General features: G+C 36.0%; 1 protein-coding gene across 4 annotated transcripts in view; it reads left to right on the top strand.

Moving 5' to 3' along the window:
- TRPC4AP (transient receptor potential cation channel subfamily C member 4 associated protein) overlaps positions 1-20610 on the top strand; it is a 72553-nt gene that overhangs the window by 16475 nt on the left and 35468 nt on the right. For all 4 annotated transcript variants that reach the window (XM_079128183.1, XM_079128182.1, XM_079128180.1 and 1 more), the window contains exons 2-6: positions 686-814; positions 2727-2843; positions 12537-12594; positions 14774-14829; positions 15380-15508. In XM_079128183.1, coding sequence (XP_078984309.1) covers positions 686-814; positions 2727-2843; positions 12537-12594; positions 14774-14829; positions 15380-15508 — 489 coding nt within the window. The remainder of the gene's footprint in view (positions 1-685; positions 815-2726; positions 2844-12536; positions 12595-14773; positions 14830-15379; positions 15509-20610) is intronic.

Below are 20610 nucleotides of genomic sequence, written 5' to 3'. Positions count from 1 at the left end.
CTGTTGATTTGAACTTGCTTGAACAAAATGAAATTGCTGATAATGGGGTTTGTCCATTATCATAGGAATGATAGATAGCAGGATAAAACCAAAATATTGAAGATCTGTTTGTCTTGTACTAATAGTTTCTAGAAGCTTTTGATCTGATTGAAGAACAAATGCACATGAAAATAATTCACATCTGGCCCCTCATAATGGTATGTTCGTTGTGTTCTAGAGGAGAGGGACAGATGAATCTTATGATATGATAGAATAAAGTATGCAATACATAAAGCCCCCCAAAAGAGTGCCTAATCTCTTAGAAAGGAGAGAGGAAGGCCAATTAAGGAAGATTTCTTGTGTTTTAAAGGAGAAGGAATGTTTCAGATAGAAAAGACTGAGAGTGTTTTAGGCAGGAAAAGATTGTGTACAGAGAGATGCAGAGAGAGAAAACACATGTGCTTGGAAGCTAGAGTGTGCCTTGAGGAATAGATGAGGCCGAAAAGCAGGGGTTAGCTTATGAAGGGCATTGTATCGTGAGGTAAGGAGTTGGACTTTTAGTTCGTAGGCTCTTGGGAGCTTTTGAAGATTTGTACAAAGAGGCCTTTGAATTGTTTTCCTGGGTACTGTAGGGAGTCAACTGCTCTGCTGGCTAGTAGTTCTTTCCTCCTCAGTAAAATGTTCCTTTTTTTCCCCCAATTCACAGTTCACTGAGACTTTTTTGACGGAGAGAGACAAGCAGTCCAAATGGAGTGGAATTCCTCAGTTGCTTCTTAAACTGTATGCCACCAGCCACCTCCACAGTGACTTCATTGAGTGCCAAAACATCCTCAAGGTAATGTGTAGGGGCCCCAAAAGGGCTGCCTTTAGGGTCTGTAGGCGATACAAACTGTGTGCCATTTAAAAATAGCTGGTCTTAAAATTATGTGAACTGTACAAAATTTGAGAATTTCAGGAAAAGTACAAAGAACTAAAAATCACCAGTAATCCCACCATCTGGAGATAATCACTATGAAGTTTCCTGTGTGTTTTCCTATGGGCTTTATTCATGCTTATTTTATGGTGGTATTGATTAGTTTTGGAGGTCAAAACTGTTTCAAGGATTTGGATAACATTCCCCGCCTCCCGCCATGGTGCTGGAATTGAACTCAGGGCCATGTGTGCATGGTAGAAAAGCACTCTTCCACTGAGCTACATCCCTACCCCTGGATGACATTCTTTGAACAGAGTTTAAAAGATCCCATATTGCTGAAGGCTTATGAAAGGTGCCTTATAAGTTGTTCATAACTACCGTCAACATAAGAAGATTGAAGGGTCCAGGTTTGATAGTTAGAAAGCGGTGGAAAGAGTGCAAAGACATTATGCTAGGGCAGTTATTCTCAACAGTGTTCATCAGAGTGCTGGGCTCCATCCCCAGAGTTTCTGATTCAGTAGGTCTGGGGTTATCTTATTCAAACTTTAGCTTGCAGCTGGGCCCAAATGTAAATTTAGAGTACCAGATCTAGCTGCAGTTATAACCTGTGTAAGTGTATTTATCATAATGAAACTGAATGATATAATGTTCTTTAGAGGTAAAGTTTTGATGATTATATTACAGAAGTTCTAAAATACAATAGTCACAAAGCCTCAGCTTTCCCTTTAGGAAGAGATGTTTTCATGTTCTTGCTCTCATAGGGTCATTGATAGAAATAATTATAGCCTCATATACTTACTTAGAAATGCTTTCCTAAGAATTTTATATTCTTTCATTTTTTATTGTAAAATCTCTCAGAGATAGGGTTGAGGTAAACTTGAGGGGGAGGAAAATTAATATCTGAATCTCTGATGCCTGATCATTTTTTTATTCATCTAACAAATACTTATTTGAGGCTAACTCCATAGAGGCTTTTCTATAAGATTTTCTATAAGGACTCTGTGGCTCCCAAAATTTGTTGAACCATTGCCCTATTTCTACCATATCAAATACCTGTTATGTCTTGTGACCTATGGTAGAAAAAACAAAGAGGAATCCATTTGGCCTTCTCTTCAAGGAGCATTGTATTCTAGGGAAGAAATAACATAGATTTATAAATAAATACAAAATAAAAGTGCTGAATGTGATAAATGACTTACAGATTGCTTTGGGCCTTTAGAAGAGCATCAGATTGCTTTTGAATGGGAGAAATCAGGATGGACTTCCTTCAGGATGTGACTCTTCAACAGATTTGATTATTGGTGCAGACCCAGTCACCATAAAACTTAGTAGCTTGAAGTAGTAACTATCATTTATCTCTCACAATTCTTGGTTGATTGAATGGTTCTTCTGCCTCTTCTGCTATCAGATGGGATACTGAGACATCTGGAATGTTCAAAATGGCTGGTTGGTGTGAACTGTCAGTTGGAGATAGGCTAAAGGTATCAGTCCTGGCCTTAGTTCTCCTCCTCATGACCTCACTAGGTGGCTATGTTGAGTTTCTCAGAGCACTACAGTTAGGTTCCAAGATGGTAAAAGCCAACTTTTAAGGGTTATACCAGAAGTGGCATAGTGTCACTTCTGTCACATTTTGTTAATTGAAGCAAATCACACCAGCCCAGATTCAGTGTGGACAAGGACCCTAAAGGAGTTTGAATACTAGGAAGTACAATTCATTTGGAGTTATTTATCTTTGTGCTCATGAGGATTCAACTTGTGGCTAAAATGCAAACTGATATTTCAGTCTGTGTTGAATTCTAAAACAGAATGTCTTTGTACTATTTTTTTAAACTAGGAAATTTCTCCTCTTCTTTCCATGGAGGCTATGGCATTTGTTACTGAAGATAGGAAACTTACTCAAGAAACCACTTATCCAAATACTTATATTTTTGACTTGTTTGGAGGTGTCGATGTAAGTAACTTTATTATTATTATTGTTATTTCTCCTACTTAAACCATTTTGAGAATTTAAGTGTTTAAATGGGAGACAGGAAACCTTTCAGAATTTATAGCAAACAATTCAGATTTAATCTTTTAGAAGCTGAGTAGCATTCTTATATGTTGAAGCAGCATATAGTTTTTTTTTTAAGAAGAATTTATTTGAATTGATACTATAGCCACCTTTTTTTTTTAAGATACAAAGCAAAAAATGTGTCTCCCACTTTCCCTGTGTCTCCTTCTTAGAAGCAATTGTAATTATTAATTTTTTGTATGTCTTTCTAGAGATACTATGATGCAATATGTGTGTAAATACTCCACACCCCTCAGTTTATAGTCTCTCCACATGCAGGGGCATACCATACACTCTCCTCTGCCTTGCTTTTTTTTATGTTATTCTCTCTATCTTGGGGATAGTTTCATTTCAGTACACATAAATCTGCCTTTTTTAAATAGCCAAATAGTATTCCTTGATGTAATTATACCATAATTTATTCATACAGGTCCCAGTTGATGGGCATTTCGTTTTTCCACACCTTTTCTTTTCTTTTTTTTTTCCCCTTTTTTTCTACACCTTTTCTATTACAAGGTTTCAGTGAAGATTTTGTATGTATTTTTTTCTACATGGGTGAATGTAGACCTTTGGAATCAAAGCATGTCTTTTATCGTTTATTAGCCTGCAGTTTATAGTTTTATCAACTTGCATCCCCAATAACAAAGTATATGAGTATCTTTACATCATCAATATATTGTATATATGTGTGAAGTTTTATGGCTTTCTATGGAAGTATATTCTTTATATAGAAAATTAAAGCTATAATTACTATAAAATAAATTCATTTTTGTCTTACTGCCTAAATCAAGAAAAAGAACATTACCAGACCTGGAGAGTTTCACCAAACTGTCTTTAAGTATTCACTAAGCAGATGTGAGAAAAGTAGTATTTCTTCATAGTTTTTACCAGGCTTTTGTTGAGATGATTCACATGTCATATAATTTACCCTCTTAAAGTATAGAGTTCACTGGTTTTTTAGTGTATTCAAAAATATGTGCAACCATTACTGCAGTTTTAGAACATTTTCATCACCCCAAAAAAGAAACTCCATATGGATTAGCTTTTGCTTCCTTATCTTTCTATCACTGTCTAGCCCTGCCCTGGCTATGAATCTACTTTTTGTCCCCTGTAGTCCATGTTTCATTTCATATAAATGAAATCATATAATGACTGGCTGCTTTCACATAGCCTAGTGCTTTCAGGGTTCATCCACGTTGAAGCATGTGTCAATACCCATTTCCTTCTTATGGCCAAATAATATTCCATTATATGGATAAACCATATTTAGTACATCCATGTGTCTGATGGATGGATAGTTTGTTTCCAACTTTTGACTATTATGAATAACACTGCTACAAACATTTTTGTACAGGTTTCTGTGTAGACATGGATTTTCATTTCTCTTGGGGCATATACCTAGGAGTGGAGTTGCTGGGTTGTGTGGTAACTCTATTAAACTGGGGAACTACCAGATTGTTTTTTCAAAGAAGCTTGCACTATTTATTACTATTATTTATTACTATTATTGGGATATAAGAGGTCTTTTATGTATTTATAGTTTTTAAATTTTACATTCTTCTGTGAGATTGAATATTTTTCATGCGTTTATAAGTAGGTCCTTTTCTGTGAATTGTCATAATACCTTTTGCAGCTCTTCATATTTGATTATTAGTCCTTTTTCCTACTGATTTATAAGTACTCTTATTTTTTAGAAGTCTTTTGTTATAAGTGTTTTAATGGGTTAACCACACCCCCAACACACATTGAGAACTGAATTTTTACTTTTACTTTGTGGTACTTTTAAATTGGAAGTGGTTACTTTTTTGTGTGAGATTAATCAGTCTTCCCTTTTATGACTTCAGAGTTTTCTTGCATGTTTTTTTCCTGCTGTTGGATTATAAACTTTGTTTCCTTCTTAATATTTTAAAATTTTTATTGTATCTTTTAAATTTTTATACCACTTGACTTTTATATTGGTTAGGGATTGAAATTTGACAAGTTTTTTTCTAGATCTCTACCATTTCCTTTATTATTTGGAAGGAATAGAAGGGACCGATCACAGTGGGGTGTTAGGGTTATTCTCTGTCTTGATCTAGGTGGTAACTATATAGGATTGGTGTTCTGTTTGTAAACAGTCATGCTGTACTTTTAAGATTTATACTGTTTATTGTGTTATACTTCAATTTTAAAACTTTTTTTAAAAATTGTTTTTAGTTGTTGATGGACTTTTTATTTTATTTATTTATTTATACATGGTGCTGAGAATCAAACCCAGTGCCTCACACATGCTAGGCAAGTACTCTACCACTGAGCCACAACCCCAGCCCTCCTTTTTCTTAAAGATACCATTTTCCACAAAAGTAAAGAATATTTTATCTGCATCCATATCAACCATGGCCTTTATTCCTCCCTCCCTGTTTCAAGGCCGGGGATTGAATTGAGGTCCTTGTACATGCTAGGCAAATGCTTTACCCTGGGCTATACCCCTCCCCATCTTTTTTTTTAATTGTTGCTTAGCATTCCCTCTTCTCAGCAGAGCCAGTGGTACTGTAGCATTTGCTTACTGGTCATCGAGGGGGACCCTTTATTTATGAATTTGTACATCAAAGGATTTACTGAGTAAAAACCAACATATTTATAAAAGGAAAAAGAATAATAATGTGGGCTGGGGAGATAGTTCAGTTGGTAGAGTGCTTGAGACCCTGGGTTTGATCCCCAGCACCACAAAAAAAAGAATATTAATGTAAGTCTGTAGCCTGATTTCTGTTTGTAGTGAAAGTGTAGCTTTGTATAGTAAGGGCCTGTCCGCCTGTCCTATCTTAGGACCTCTTTGGATCAACTGTTATTGATTTCGTGGGGTTTTTTTTTTTTTTTTTTGGTAACAAGAATTGAATGCTTGGGCGCTTAGCCACCAAACCAGCCCTTTTTGTATTTTCTTAGAGACAGGATCTCGCTGAATTGCTTAGGACCTCTCTAAGTTGCTGAGGCTGGCTTTGAACTTGTGATCTTCCTGCCTCAGCCTCCTGAGCTGCTGGGATTATAGATGTGCACCACCTCGCCAGGTGATTTTTGTGGGGTTTTCTTTCCTATTGTGAATTAGATCAGTTTCCTCAGGAATCCCCATCTTCATAAATATGGGTTTTGCTTTGGTCTTTTGTGTCTCACAGACTTTCAGTTATTGTATTTGTTCTTGTTGAACTTTGTTGCTGTCTTGCTTTGAAGGTGTTTTTCAAACAAGCTCATTTCCTCTGCTCTGTATTAGCAAAATCCCAAAATAAACCTCTGTTGGTTGTCCTGCCCAAACCTCAGCTGGATTGGAATGACTGACCACAATCTTGGCTGGATTATTTCTTGTCAACTTGACCCAACCCCAAACATGACACTGATAGTATATCTTAGAGTTTGTAAAGTCACATGCCAAGTGTGTAACCAAATGGAGCAAAATCATCTGCAGTAATCAAAAGACTGCAGGGGCTGTGGAGAACTGTGGAGTTTGTGCCTGCATTTCTGTGCAAGAAATGACTCTTCCATTCTCATCGACAATTTCCCTGAGGGGATGGAAATCTAGATGTGTGGGTAAAATCTCCCAACTTTTTAATAGATGTAGGCCAAAATATACATCTATATTCTATTATCTAGTGTAATAGAATATAGCTGTATTGTAAGTGTGAGCCAAAGCTTGACATTCAGAGACCGTTATTCATTGACCTACTCCATCTTCCATTTGAGGTAAATTTATTTTAAATATAGTATTCTGGGCAGTTGAGCATGTTATTTCTTGCTTGGTGATTGTGATCTCTTTTGAAAAGCATTTTTGTAGGATGCCTGGCCTAAAGATCAGTATTTATTTTGTGTTGTTGCATTCATTTCATGACTGTCTCCTGAGGACATAAATGAAAATGAAGTAAAGCTTTATATAAAAATTTTTTTAATAAAAAACGCTTTGTATACATAAATAGTATAACATTATTTGTTTGTTTACCTTTGTTTTATTTATTTTTATGTGTGTTTTGAGGATTGAACCCAGTGCCTCACATGTGCTAGGTGAGTGCTCTACCACTGAGCCCTAGCCCCAGCCCCAGTACAGCATTATTTGTAATGATTAAAAAGTATCCAGCCAGGTATGGTGGTGCATGCCTGTGATCCCAGGGACTCAGGAAGCTGAGGTAGGAGGTCAAGGCCACCTCAGCAATTTAGCGAGATTGTAAGCAATTTAGTGAGACCCTGTCTCAGAATAAAAAATAAAAAAGGGCTGGGGATGTGGCTCAGTGGTAAAATGCAACTAGATTCAATCCCCAGTACTGCTACTGCTACTATTAATGTACATACCATAAACATAGCTCTTTAACCACTTTTCATTAGTTTCTAGTGTGTTCATGAAGTTGTACAGTGATCACCAGAACAATTTTCATCATGCCAAAGGAAATTTCATATCTTGAGCAATCATTCCGCCTTCCTCAGCTCTGGCAACCACTAATCCATTTTCTGTCTGTGTCGATTTGCCTGTTATAGACAGTCACATAAATAGAATCATACATTGTGATTTTCATGTCTGGCTTCCTTAGCATAACAGTTTTATTGAGATATAATTCACATACCATACAATTAACCCATTTAAAGTGGAACATTAAATGGTTTTTCACAAATTTACAGTTATGTAACTGTCACCATACTTTATTTTAAAACATTTTTATCACTCTAAAAAAGAAACCCCACATCCTTTGTCACATCCCATTTCCTCCTAAGCTCCCCATCCTTAGGCAATCACTAATCTACTTACTTTCTGTCTGTATAGATTTACCTGTTTTGAACATTTCATATAAATGGAATATATAATACGTGGTTTGTGACTCAAGATTTATCTGTGTTATAGTACATATCAGTACATATGTTATAGTACATATCAGTACTTCATTCCATTTTATTGTCAAGAAATAATCCCATCATATGGATATACCCTATTGTGTTTATCCATTCATCAGTGAGCATTTGGATTGTTTCCACTTTTAGCTATTTTTAATGCTGCTTTGATTAGTAAAACTGCAATGAACATTGGAGTACAAGTGTTTCTGTGGCCATATTTTAAAATTTCCTATTGGATTGGGTGTTTTTAAAAATTTCTCTTGGTATATATGTAGGAGTGGAGTTGCTGGGTCATATGGTAGCTCTATTTAACTTTTGAGGACCTGCCAAACTGTTTTTTAGAGCAGCTGCATTATTTTACATGACCATCAGCAGTATATGGAGGTTCCAGTTTCTCTACATTCTTTCCAACGGTTGTTATCTGTAGTTTTGATTATAGCCATTCTAGAGGGTATGAAGAAGCACCTCATTGTAGTTTTGATTTGTATATCTCTGATGGCTAATGATGTTGACCATTTTTTTCTTTTCCTGTGTTAATATATTGGCCATTTGAAGAATAGCTTGGAGAAGAATAGCTTGAAGAAGTTTTTAATTTTGTTCAAGTTCATTTTCTTTAATTTTTCTTTCATTCCTTGGGCTTTGGTGTATATCTAAGAAACCATTGCCTAATCCAAGGTCCCAAAGATTTATTCCTGTGTGTTTTTCTAAGTTTTATAGTTTCTTCTCTTATATTTAGGTCCTTGATCTATTTGGGTTTATTTTTGTTTATTTGAGGTAGAAGTCCATTTTCATTATTTTGCATGTGACTGTCCAGTTGTCACAACACAATTAGAAAAAGCTAGTCTTTTATTGTTTGTCTTGACACCCTTGTCAAATGTCAGTTGATCATAAACACATGGGTTTACTTGTGTACCTTAGTTCAAGATTGTTTTGGCTATTATCTGCCCCTTGCATTTGCATGTGAATTTCAGGATCAGTTTTGTCAATTTCTGAAAAGAAGCCAGCCAGATTTTGATGGGCATTGCTTTGAATATGTAGGTCAGTTTGGGAAGGATATCTTTAGTTTCTTTCAAAAATATTATCTTTTCATTGCACAGTCTTGTACTTGTTTAATTTATTTCTAAGTTTCTTATCCTTTTTGGTAAGTGGAATCTTTTTAAAAATATTTTTCTTTAGTTGTAGATGGATACAGTACCTTTATTTATTTTTATGTGATGCTGAGAATTGAACCCAGTGTTTCACATGTGCTAGGCAAGCACTCTACCACTGAGCTACAACCCCAGCCCTGGAATTTTTGGTTTGATCATTGCTATAGTTGTAGAAATGCACAGTATTTATATGTATTGCTCATGTATCCCAAAAGTTTACAGAACTCTTATTTATTCTATAATTTTTTTTTTCTTTTTTTAGTGGACTCCTTAGGATTTTCTATATTATAGGTTGTAACATCTGCAAATAGAGATGTTTTGCTTTTTCCTTTTGAATTTGGATTCCACCCCCACTTTTTTTTTTTTTTTTCTAACTTTGCCCTGGTTAAAACCTTTATATGATAATAAATAGAAGTAGTGAGAGTGGACATATTTGAATTCTTTCTGCTTTCAGTGGGAAAGCACTCAGTCTTTCACCAGTAATATGAAATGAGCTGTCAGCTTTTTTTTTTTTTTTGTTAGTGTCCTTTATCAGGTTGAGGAAGTTCCCTTCTATTCCATATTGATTGTTCTCTTTTTTTACAATGAAAGTGTGTTGAATAGTTTTCAAATACTTTTCTGCATCTATTGAGAGATGTTTGTGTGGGTTTTATCCTTTCTTCTGTTGATAATGTTACTAATTTTTGATTTCCAAAGGCTGGGTCCTTTTTCCTTCTGGGAATTGCAGAACCAATTACAAGACCAAGCACTGATTAAGCAGTGGAGACTTTTAGTTTGTGCCAAGAATAGGAGAAGTAGGAGATAAACTTGCAAATCAACTTCCCGCTCCTTAAGGGTCTGGTGGGGAGTTTATAGACATAGGGTGAAAGAAATAAGGGGGAGAGGCAGGCTAATAAAGGGGAGGAATAGTATTTTATTATAATAAAGTTAGAGATTTTTGGCTGTCACTCTGGCCACCTTGTTAGACCCAACCAATTTCAACCAGCCGTCCTGAAGATCAGTGTCTGCCTTTCTGACACTGTCCTCAAAGGTAAGAAAGATTAGGGCAGAATAAAAATTCAGCAAGGGCACCTAGGCAATACAAGACCAGGGTGGAGTAACAATATGGTGTATCATATTAATTGATTTTCATATGTTGAACCAACCTTGCCATTTGGGGATAAATTCCTCTTAGTCATGGTGTATAAGGGTTTTTATATGTTGCTGGATTTGGTTTGCTAGTGTTTTTAGGATTTTTTTTTCATGTGTGTACATTCATAAGAGATATTTGTCTGTGGTTTTATGATATCTTTGTTTGACTTTGGTATCTGGGTAATTCTGTCCTCATAGAATAAGTTGGAAAGTGTTCCTTGCTCTTCTGTGTTTTGGGAGAGTTTATGAAAAATTGATAACAGTAATTCTTCTTTAAATGTTTTGTATAATTTACCAGTGAAGCTGCTTGAGCTTCTGCTTTTCTTGATGTATAGAAGTTTTTTGTATCCTTGATCACTGATTCAGTTGCTTTATTTTTTATAGGCTATTCAGATATTTTGTTTCTTTGTGAATTTTTTTTTTTTTTTTTGTAGTTTGTAGGAATTTGTCCATTTTATCTAGGTCATCTAATTTATTGGCATGCAGTTTTTCCTCTGTTATTTTCCATTCTCTATTTCACTAGTTTCCACTCTAATACTTATTTCCTTCTCTCTACTTGCTTTGGCTTTAGTTTATTCCTCCTTTCCCAGTGTCCTAAGGTAGATTATTGATTTGAAGTCATTTTTTTTAAAGATCATGATTAGCTATAAATTTCCCTCTCAGCATTGCTTTATGTATAAGTTTTGGTTTATTCATGTATCTCAGATACTTATAAATTTCCCTTGTGATTTTTATTTTAAATCTTATTGTTTGGGACAATTTTTGTAATTATCCACATATGGATGAATTTCCTATATTTCTTTCTCATTTCTAATTTCATTGACCAGAGAATATAATTTGTATATGATTTATCCTGAAGAATGTTCTGTGCATACTTGAGTAGAAGGTATTCTGCTGTTGCTGCATGGAGTGTTCTAAAAATTTCTGTTGGGCTGGGGAGATAGCTCAGCTGGTAGAGTGCTTGCCTCACAAGCACAAGGCCCTGAGTTCGATCTCCAGTACCGCAAAAAAATAAAATAAATAAAATAAATAAATAAAAATAAAAATGTCTGTTATTCCTAGTTGGTTTATGATGTTCAAGTCTTCTGTTTTTTTTTTTTTTTTTTTAACTGATCTTCTGCCTAGTCATTTATCCATTATTGAAAGCAAAGTATTAAAGTACTCTTCTAGTCAGCTTTTTTGCTGCTGTGACTAAAGGACCCGACCAGAACAGTTTCAGAATTCTAAATCCATAGGCAGCAGACTCTACTCCTTGGGGCTCAAGGTGAGGCTGAACATGGCAGAAGAATGTGGAGGAGGGAAGTCACTCACAGGATAATCAGAAAGCAGAGAGACTCTACTCACCAGATACAAATATATGCCCCAAAACCACACACCCAATGCTCCACCTTCTCCAACTACACCCTGCTTGCCTTCAGTTGCCACTCAGTTAATCTCATTAAGTGATTAATTCACAGATTGGGTTAAGGCTCTCATAACCCAATCATTCTTTTCTGAATCTTCTCACATTGTCTCACATGTGAGCTTTCAGGGGACACCTCACATCTAAACCATAACAAGTATCCTCCTGTTTTGTTTTTTGGTACTGGGAATTGAACCCAGGGGTGTTTTACCACTTACCTACACCTTCAGCCTTTTTTATTTTTTATTTTGAAACAGGGTCTTATTAAGTTGCTTAGGTCCTAAGTTACTGAGGCTGGCCTCAAACTTGCAATCCTACTGTCTCACCTCCAGAGTTGTTGGGATTACAGGTGTGCACCATGACCGACTCCATTATATTTGAATTGTCTCTTTTAGTTTTGTCAGCTTTTGCATCTGTACTTTGGAGCTCTGTTGGGATGTGTGTGTTTATTTAAAATATATCTTCATGATTGATTAACCCTTTTATCAATTATAAATTGTCTCTTTCCAACAGAATGAATTTTTAAATACATATTTAATCTAAAGTTTAAGGAAACTTGCATACTCTATTAAAAGTATGTAAAATGAAAAATATATGCATATCACCCCCAGTCCTTGGTAAAAATCAGTGCCAATGATTTATGGTATACCTTTTGAGACCTTTTTAATAAACACACACGTGTTCTTTAAGTAAAAGAAGAGCTGTGGTAGTAATAATGTTCTGTAGCTTTTCAAATATTAAAGTCACATTGAACCTCAGAGATTACGTTGATCTAACTTACTCATTTATAAAAATGAGAAAACCAAGTCCCAAATAGGGGCATTGGCATGTGTAAGTTTACATGAAAAATAAGTGGCTGAGTTGGGACTGGAACCCAGGTTTTCTGACTCTGGTACGATGCTTCTTCCCCTGAATCTCATTGTCTTCTGGCACAAGAAGATCTTGTAGTTCTGTGACAGCTACTTGGGCCATGAGCTATGATAGCAAAGAGTGTTTTATAGTTTGTGCTTTGAATTAATTTTTCAGATTTTTATTCCTTTTTTTCATGTTGTTTTTGTTTTTAAATAGCTCCTTGTAGAAATTCTTATGAGACCTACAATCTCTATCCGGGGACAGAAACTAAAAAGTAAGTATGTTTGTCAGGCACTGTTTCTCATTTCCCAATGTACCAGTATGGTGGCATTTCCTCAGCGTTGCTCTTCTTTCCCTTCCTAACTCTTAACAGCTTACCATATTCAGTTCCAGTTGCTCTCTCTATCCCCAACTAAGCAACACTCTTCCTTCATTCCGTACTGGATAGAAATATAGACCTGGCACTTTCAAAAACAAAATAAAGCATGAAAATCACTGAACTAAAAGAATTGCCTCTTTAATTTTTTGAACTTTTTAAATTTTTTTGTAACAGGGAATGAATGCAGGGACGTTTAACCACTGAGCCACATCTCTGGCCCTTTCTATTTTTTTATTTTGAGGCAGAGTCTCCCTAAGTTGCTTAGGGCCTTGCTAAGTTGCTGAGCTTGGCTTTGAACTTGCAGTCCTCCTGCCTCTGCCTCCTGAGCTACTGTCAGCCTCCCTTGCCGCTATAAATCTGTTAGTAGTTGTTTGATCCAACTTTTTTTTTCTTTGGAGATTCTTGTTTCACATATATAGCTACCTGAGAGTAAGGAATAACCTTGTACAATCACTTTATTTACGTTTTTGAAAAACCTATTCGTTTTTTGTTAGAAGAGTCATACATGCTCTTTGTAAAAAGTCAGTCGTTACCAGAGCACATATGATAAAAAGTCAGAGTTTTTTGGTACTGTATAATTTTTAATTTGGGTAGTGAGTATATGGGTATTATTCTTCTATTATTTGTAACTTACACATGTTACAGATGTTCTTTTTAGGTATTCAATATTTAATCTTTAAAAAGTAAGTAAGTAGTCTTAAAACCAGAATGCCCTTCTACAAGCATCACATGTGTGTTTTTTTTAATTTTTAAAAAATTTACCCTTAACGTCAATAACACATATTGTATAAGGCCTCATTTGTGTGTGCAGTAGTGGTTAAGAAAATTCCTATTTATCTTTAATGCCTTAGTGTTGTGCAGTAGGTTAGTCCTTCATGTTCTCTACCTTGACAGCAAGTAGCATCTTGTAATTGGTAGTACACTTGTTTATTTTCTTCTTCCTCCCTCTAGATTTTGTCTGTCTCTCTCTCTTTTTTTTTTTTTTTTGCTACTGCTATATGTTTTAGAGTAGGTGCTAAATGAATACTTGGTTAATGCATGAATCACAACAACTCTCTTTGAAACTGGAAAGCCTAGAAATATAGAAATAGGTCGGATCTGGTATTCCACCCTGCTCAGAAGTCACTAAATATATAAAGCAAAAAGGTTGAAGTGGGTTGAGAGGTAGTGATGAGGGATACAGGGCACCTGCATTGTCTCAAGATATATGAGGCAACCTTTCTGGTCAAGCCAGCTTGGCAGGACTGCTCATTGGGACCTCAGGGAGAATTTATGGCAGCATAGGAAAGAATTAAGATAGTTTTTAAAAAAATAGAAGCAGTGGAAGACAAAACACTTTTGTCCACGTGTCGTACTTCGTTTTATCATCTCTGGGTTTTGGGGTCATGAAAATTAAGTTTACATTTTTGTGCTGTTTTATTGTTCTGCTCACAGAGAAATACTGAGTTCATTGGAATCAGTAGTAGGTCAAACACTAAAAGCTATTTGCCCAACATAATTAACAGCAATTAAAAAAAAATAAAACACTTAGTTGGTGAATCTTTAGTAAAAGTGGTACCTTTGTTTGCTGCTAGCAGAACGTCCAATTGAAATTATAACGAACAATTAAGATGCTTGTACTTTGGATTTTAGTAGTTCCCTTTTGAAAATGTACCTTGAGGCAAAAACTGAACCCAGGTATAAAGAGGCTATACATACATATTAAGTTGCTTATTTATAGTCTATTTAAATAGCAAAACCGCCCTCAAAATTCTGGCTTATCCTAAACAAAGACACAAAGGAAAAATGGCTTTATTGAGTGATGGCACCACAGCAGATTGAATGAGAAGAATGTGGTGCACAGTAGGAAATTGGCTGCTGTATCAAACCAGAAAGTAATATACAAATTGTTTTTTAGGTTCTGATGGGCACTGTGAAATCTTTGATAGACAAATTTTTGACAGACTGGAAGGAGATATACTAAAAGAAAAGTAATCATCTTGGAGAGAATTATTATAGTTCTTTAAAAAGTGTAATAATGTTATACTGTCCTTTCAGTGAGAAAAATAACCAGTTATTGTGCCTTCCCTTTCAGTAAGTGATGAAATGTCCAAGGACTGCCTGAGCATCCTGTATAATACCTGTGTCTGTGTAAGTACCCCTGCCATTGGAGCACCATTTATTTCCCTACCACATCTTCAGTGGTTAAGAAGGGAACGTGTGAGTGGGGATGCAGACACAGAAACTGTCTTCAGACACTCGAGAGAATTGGATTTATTTTATGTGTGCCTTAGAAGCAAGACCAACAAGTAGAAATATTGGGGAGGCAGAATTCTGAAATAATTCTTTTAGCTCTGAGTGAAATCACTCACATTAGTCTCCAGTTTCTGTTCCAAATCATGTTTGTTTGTTCTCTAAATTTGGGGCTTAGATTTTACAGGCCAACTGAGGCCACTGCCGCCTACTTTTCTCATTCTCAGCTTTAGAGTGGCTCCCTGTTGTGTGTCAGAGGCTTTTTGATGCATGGCTGGGCGTTTGCAGCTGTTCCCCACAGTTAACACATGATGTCCTAGATTTATTGGGGTACCAGTTTTCCAAGGTGAGATTGCTTTCCAGCACCTGGAAGGAAGGTCTTGCTGTTTATATTTTATGGTCACAACCTATTCACAACCTTGCTTTTTCTTCTCTCTCCCTGTGACAGACGGAAGGAGTTACCAAGCGCTTGGCAGAAAAGAATGATTTTGTGATCTTCCTGTTTACACTGATGACAAGTAAGAAGACTTTCTTACAAACAGCAACCCTCATTGAAGATATTCTGGGTGTTAAAAAGGTGAGCTGAGGGCTGGAGATAGCTCATTTGGTAGAGTGCTTGCCTCCTAAGCACAAGGCCCTGAGTTCAATTCCCAGCACCGCAAAAAAAAAAAAAAAAAAAAAAAAAGGTGAGCTGTGTCCTCCAGCAGGTTGCTGAATAGATGGGGGAGCATATATTAGATTATTAGATTCTCAAACCTAATGTAATGTACAGAATTCCTTCAAAAGAAATTCTTTCATACTTGCAGTGTTAAATTGTTTTTTGGTGTTACTTAGATATATTCAAGTAATAAAACTAGTATCAGTGAGTCTTTTATGACTATGAAACCTAAATAAGTACATAAATTAAAAATCAAACTAATTAAGAAACTTAAAACTTCAAATTGACTTTGTGAATTTAATGTGATAGCCAGTATTTCTTTGCTAAGATAAAACTGCCCCTCGATAATTATTATGGTACACATTCTTTTTAGCATATCTGTACCACTGTATGCTGTGTGGTAACTCTAATTTAGAACCAGTTCTCTGTGTTTGAAACTGCTGTGAAACCTTTATTCATTAGGGTAAATTCCCCATGGTGGTAATGTTTGGCCTTTGCTTATTAAGTCTTCCTCAGTTTTTCTCAATGCCTTTAAGGATTAAGATTGATTAATTGCTGCCAACATAGTAGACAAAAATGTGAGCACTGAAATCCTACTACTTGGTTATTTATAAGGTAGACATTCAGATTATCCATAGTTTGGTTGTTTTTTTGTTGTTGTTGTTTTTGTTTTTATAATCAGCATTTAGGTGCAGTGATAAATACCTCTCATCTCAGCTACTTGGAAGGCTGAGGTAGGAGAATTGCAAGTTCTAGGCCATCCTGGACAGCTTAGTAAGACCCTGTCTTTACAAAGGAGTGGGGATGTAACCCAGAGGTAGATTGTTTTGGAGTTCAATCCTCAATACCAAAAAAAATTAAAAATTAATTAAATTTAAAAATTGTGACTTATAAATTTCTCATCAAGAACTCACAGACCCCGCCAAAAGACTTTTTTGTTAGAGACTCACTATTTTAGAATTTTGGTGTGATCCTTGTTAGGACTCAGAGTCTGCTTCCCCAGTCCTTATCTGTTCTGAGCCTCTTTGTTGGTTTCTGGTTGACAGATTTCTTCCCCCTTATGGCTGAGCAGCCTCCTTAAGGTTGCTATTGCAGAAGGTAGGGTACTCGTGACCCCAGCTTTCATTTGTCTTTCTGCTATGCTTTTCTGAGGACTTGCTTGTCATTGTTCAGGCAGAAGTAGCACAAGTGACCCATTGTCTTTAGGAACACATTGGAGATGTGTGCAGGCCCCAGACAAGCCCTTTGTGCCCTTTGACAAAAAGGCTTTGTTATTTTCCCAGTAATTGTGTGCCCTAGCTAGTGTGTAGAGGGCCTTCATGGCAGAAACTCCACTCTCTAGCAGTCTCACATAGGAGGCTGATATAGGAGCATAGGAGTGATGACTCTCCATGACTTTCCCCACCTGATCCCTTATGCCTTCTCATTCATTTCTGTGTTGCCAAAAATGATGATGGAGTCTACTATACTTGATGGGTATCTTGGCACAGTTTGCAAGGGGTATAGACACCAGGAGAAAAGTGGAAACGCAAACCACAAACTGGGAAAATGTATTTGCAATTCATGCAACAAACAAAGGATTGGTATTCGGAATTTTCTTACAAATCACCCTGAAAAAGAAAAGTAGCATGGTTGAAAATGAACAATGAAACGAACAAATATCTCACAGTAGAGTAACAAGTAAGCCATAAATGTAAGAGAAGAAGACTGACTTCATTGATAAACAAGGAAATGCAAATCCCATATCAATAGGGAGGGACAGAGGGAGGAAATGTTGGTGAAAATGTGTATCCATGGAAATGCTTACCCACTGCTAATTTTTTAATATCAGGAGAATTTATTTTTACTTTTTGTTTTGTTTTATACTTGAACATGCACCTAGGGAAACTGTTCAGAGGGCTGAGGCATTAGTATTTTTCCATGGGTTATTTGTACCTGTTTCTGAACACACTGTGGGAAAGCTTAGTCTCCAGAACAGTGATTCCTAGAGATGAAAGTGCTAGATAGAACTCAGAGGAGTTATGAAATTAAGGGGTCTAATAACTAAATAAAAAAGATCAAAGTGTGTGTCATGCAAGGGTATTGTTTGAAGATTTTTTTTCCATATTTATACATTCCCACATGTGTATTTATTAGGCTATGATGGAAAATATGATTTATTCTGTGCATCAGATAACATATGACAACATTCATAGCATCATTGTTTCAGAACAGAACCTGAAAGCAAGTCAGTGATCCATGTCTCTCTGTACAATGGAATATTGTGAAGTATTATAAGTGAATGAACAGTTGCTTTAGGCAGCAACATAGCTGAATAATGGAAATGATTGATAGAAACTAGTGGTGGAAGACTATAGATAGTATTTCATTTTTATAAAGCTCAAAAATAAAAACAGATTCTGTGTATGATAAAACTCATTGATGGCAAAGCAATAATTCACAGCAGTGGTTACATCTGACATAAGCAGAGAGATGTAACAGGAAAGGCATATAGAGGTATTCATTTTCTTATTTCAGAACATGTTGTATATATCAAATATTAAACAAAAATTGTAAAAAGAAGTGGCTTCTGGGTGGTGGGATTTGATTTGGGACCAATACAACAGGGTTACAGGAACTGAAGAGCTGGAAGTTGTAGTTTCCAATAATAAGACTAACATTTATGTGTACAACTGACATTTATGTGTACTGACTAGGGAAAGAAAAGACAAAGGTGGAAGCAACTGCTCCCAGTTCTCCCTCCACAGCAGATTCCTCTCCTCCATCTCCAGAAATTGAGGGTAGTGGGATTCATGAAAACAGTCAGGAATCATTAGCTTTTTAGTGCATGTTTGTGGATTCTTTCGCTACTGGGTCTTATGCTTTAGGGCTCTCGACAAAAGGTAAACTATGCCCCTCCCTCAAGGTAGTGTCACAATTATTTGGGAAATAGATGCAGAAACAAATAATTACAAGTCTACATTATGTTCAGTGCTAGAGAAATTCCTGATCCTGTGGAAGTTTAGTAAATCGGTAGGATGAAGGATAGCACGTGTTACCTGGGGAATATAAGACCCATTTGAAATAAGGAAAGCTCACATAGTACACACATTTGCAGACTCCCCCCCTCCCACCCCCCCGTACTGGGATTGAACACAGGGACACTCTACCATTGAGCAGCCCTTTAAAACAAAATTTTTATTGTGATACCATATCTGAACTAAATTGCCCAGGCTGGCCTTGAACTTGTGATGCTCCTGCCTCAACCTTCCAAGTACCTGGGATTATAGCCTGGCTGCATTTGCAGATTTAAAAAAAAAATATTTGCAGAGTTTAAGCAAGAAAAAGAAAAAGAATATAACCAACTAAGAGGCATTTCAAAAAAATTCAATATTCATTTATAATAAAAACTAGTATTTTAGTCAACTTTTTGTCACTGTAATGAAATACTGGACACAGGCTACTTATGAAGAAAAAGAGGCTTATTTAGCTCACAGTTATGGAAACTGAAAGTTCAGAGAGCATTGCACAGGGTCTGTGGCAAGGGCTGTCCCTAGGCTGTATCACCTCAGGGCAGGTAGCAATATGTGAGTATATAAGAGGGAGCAAGAAGATTACACATTGAGGTAGGAAACAGAGAGAGACCTGGGTGAGACCTTTTATAACAACCCTTTCCCAAGAACTACCAAGGAGTTCCAAGAGAAATAACTTATGAGGGTACGCTCCCAGTGTCATTAGGACCTCTTAGAGTCCCCACATCTTAAGGATTCTCCCACCTCGTAATAGGATTACCCTGGAGATGAATTTCCCAGTATAAAAACCTTTGGTGGGTCGCAAACTATATTCAAACTGTAGCAGTTAGGGCTGGGACTGTAGCTCAGTGGTAGAGCCTTTACCTAACATACATTAAACACTGGGTTTGATCCTCAGCACCATATAAGAATAAATAAAATAAAGGTATTATGTCCATCTACAACAAAACAAAAAACTAGAGATAAATGGAAAATTCCTTATCTTAATATAGGGCATGTATTGAAACTTACAGTAAACATTAATTTTGAAACTTTGAAAATATTTCTATTAAAGTCAAGAAAAAAATAAAAATACTTGCTTTTTTGTACTCTACATAAATGGGTATATATACATGTACACAAGGAGCATCGGTAGGAATATGCATTGTAACATTGTTTCATAGTGAAAGTTATACTTACCTAAATGTATAAAAAGGAGAACACTTAAATTGTGCAATAAAGGGAAAAAAATAATTGAATGAAAGCTATTTGAATCCATGTAGATAAACACCGTTGAATCAAAAGTAAGGTATAGTATCATAATCACACTGTGCATACAGAACAGTAGCATAAAATTTAATGAAAATACTTATAAGAATAAAATCATGCCCTGGGAATAACAAATGCAAAGTTCAAAATAATGATTACCTGAGGCTAGGGATATAACTTAGTGGTAGAGCACTGGCATTGGCATCTGCAAGATGCTGGGTTCAATACCCAGTTTAAAAATAAATAAATAAATATATGTATATATGTTAACTTTATATATAAAATTTATATATATATATAAAATTTCTTAAAAAGAAAAAAAAATCTAAGCCAGGCATGGTGACTCATGCCTCGATCCCAGATACTAAGGTAGGAGGATCACGTTTGAGGCCAGCCTTACCAACTTAGTGAGATTCTGTCTCCAAAATAAAAATAAATAAAAGGGGCTGTGGATATAGCTCTGTGGTAGAATGCTTGCTGAACGTGCGTGAGGCTCTGAGTTCAACCCCTAGTTAAAAAAAAAAAAAAAATCTGTAGCAAAATTGGTAGTTTATGATTTATGTAATTTGGTGCCCCACACCTTTTTTTCTTTTTTTTAAATAGCCAAAAATGCATCACAAGAGCAAAGGTAGAGCATGGGAGCTGTGGTGCTTAAAGGATAAATTTAAACCTTGGACTAATCCTAGGAAGTGTGTTAGTCTCATTTTACAGATAGCAAGGAAAGATGAGAGATACCAAAATTTACTTATCTTGCACAACTGC

This window comes from Sciurus vulgaris (genome assembly GCF_902686455.1).
Source record: "Sciurus vulgaris genome assembly, chromosome: 2".
Taxonomy (NCBI): Eukaryota; Metazoa; Chordata; class Mammalia; order Rodentia; family Sciuridae; genus Sciurus; species Sciurus vulgaris.
Note: the sequence above shows the minus strand (reverse complement) of the source record. Positions and strands in the feature narration are given on the sequence as shown.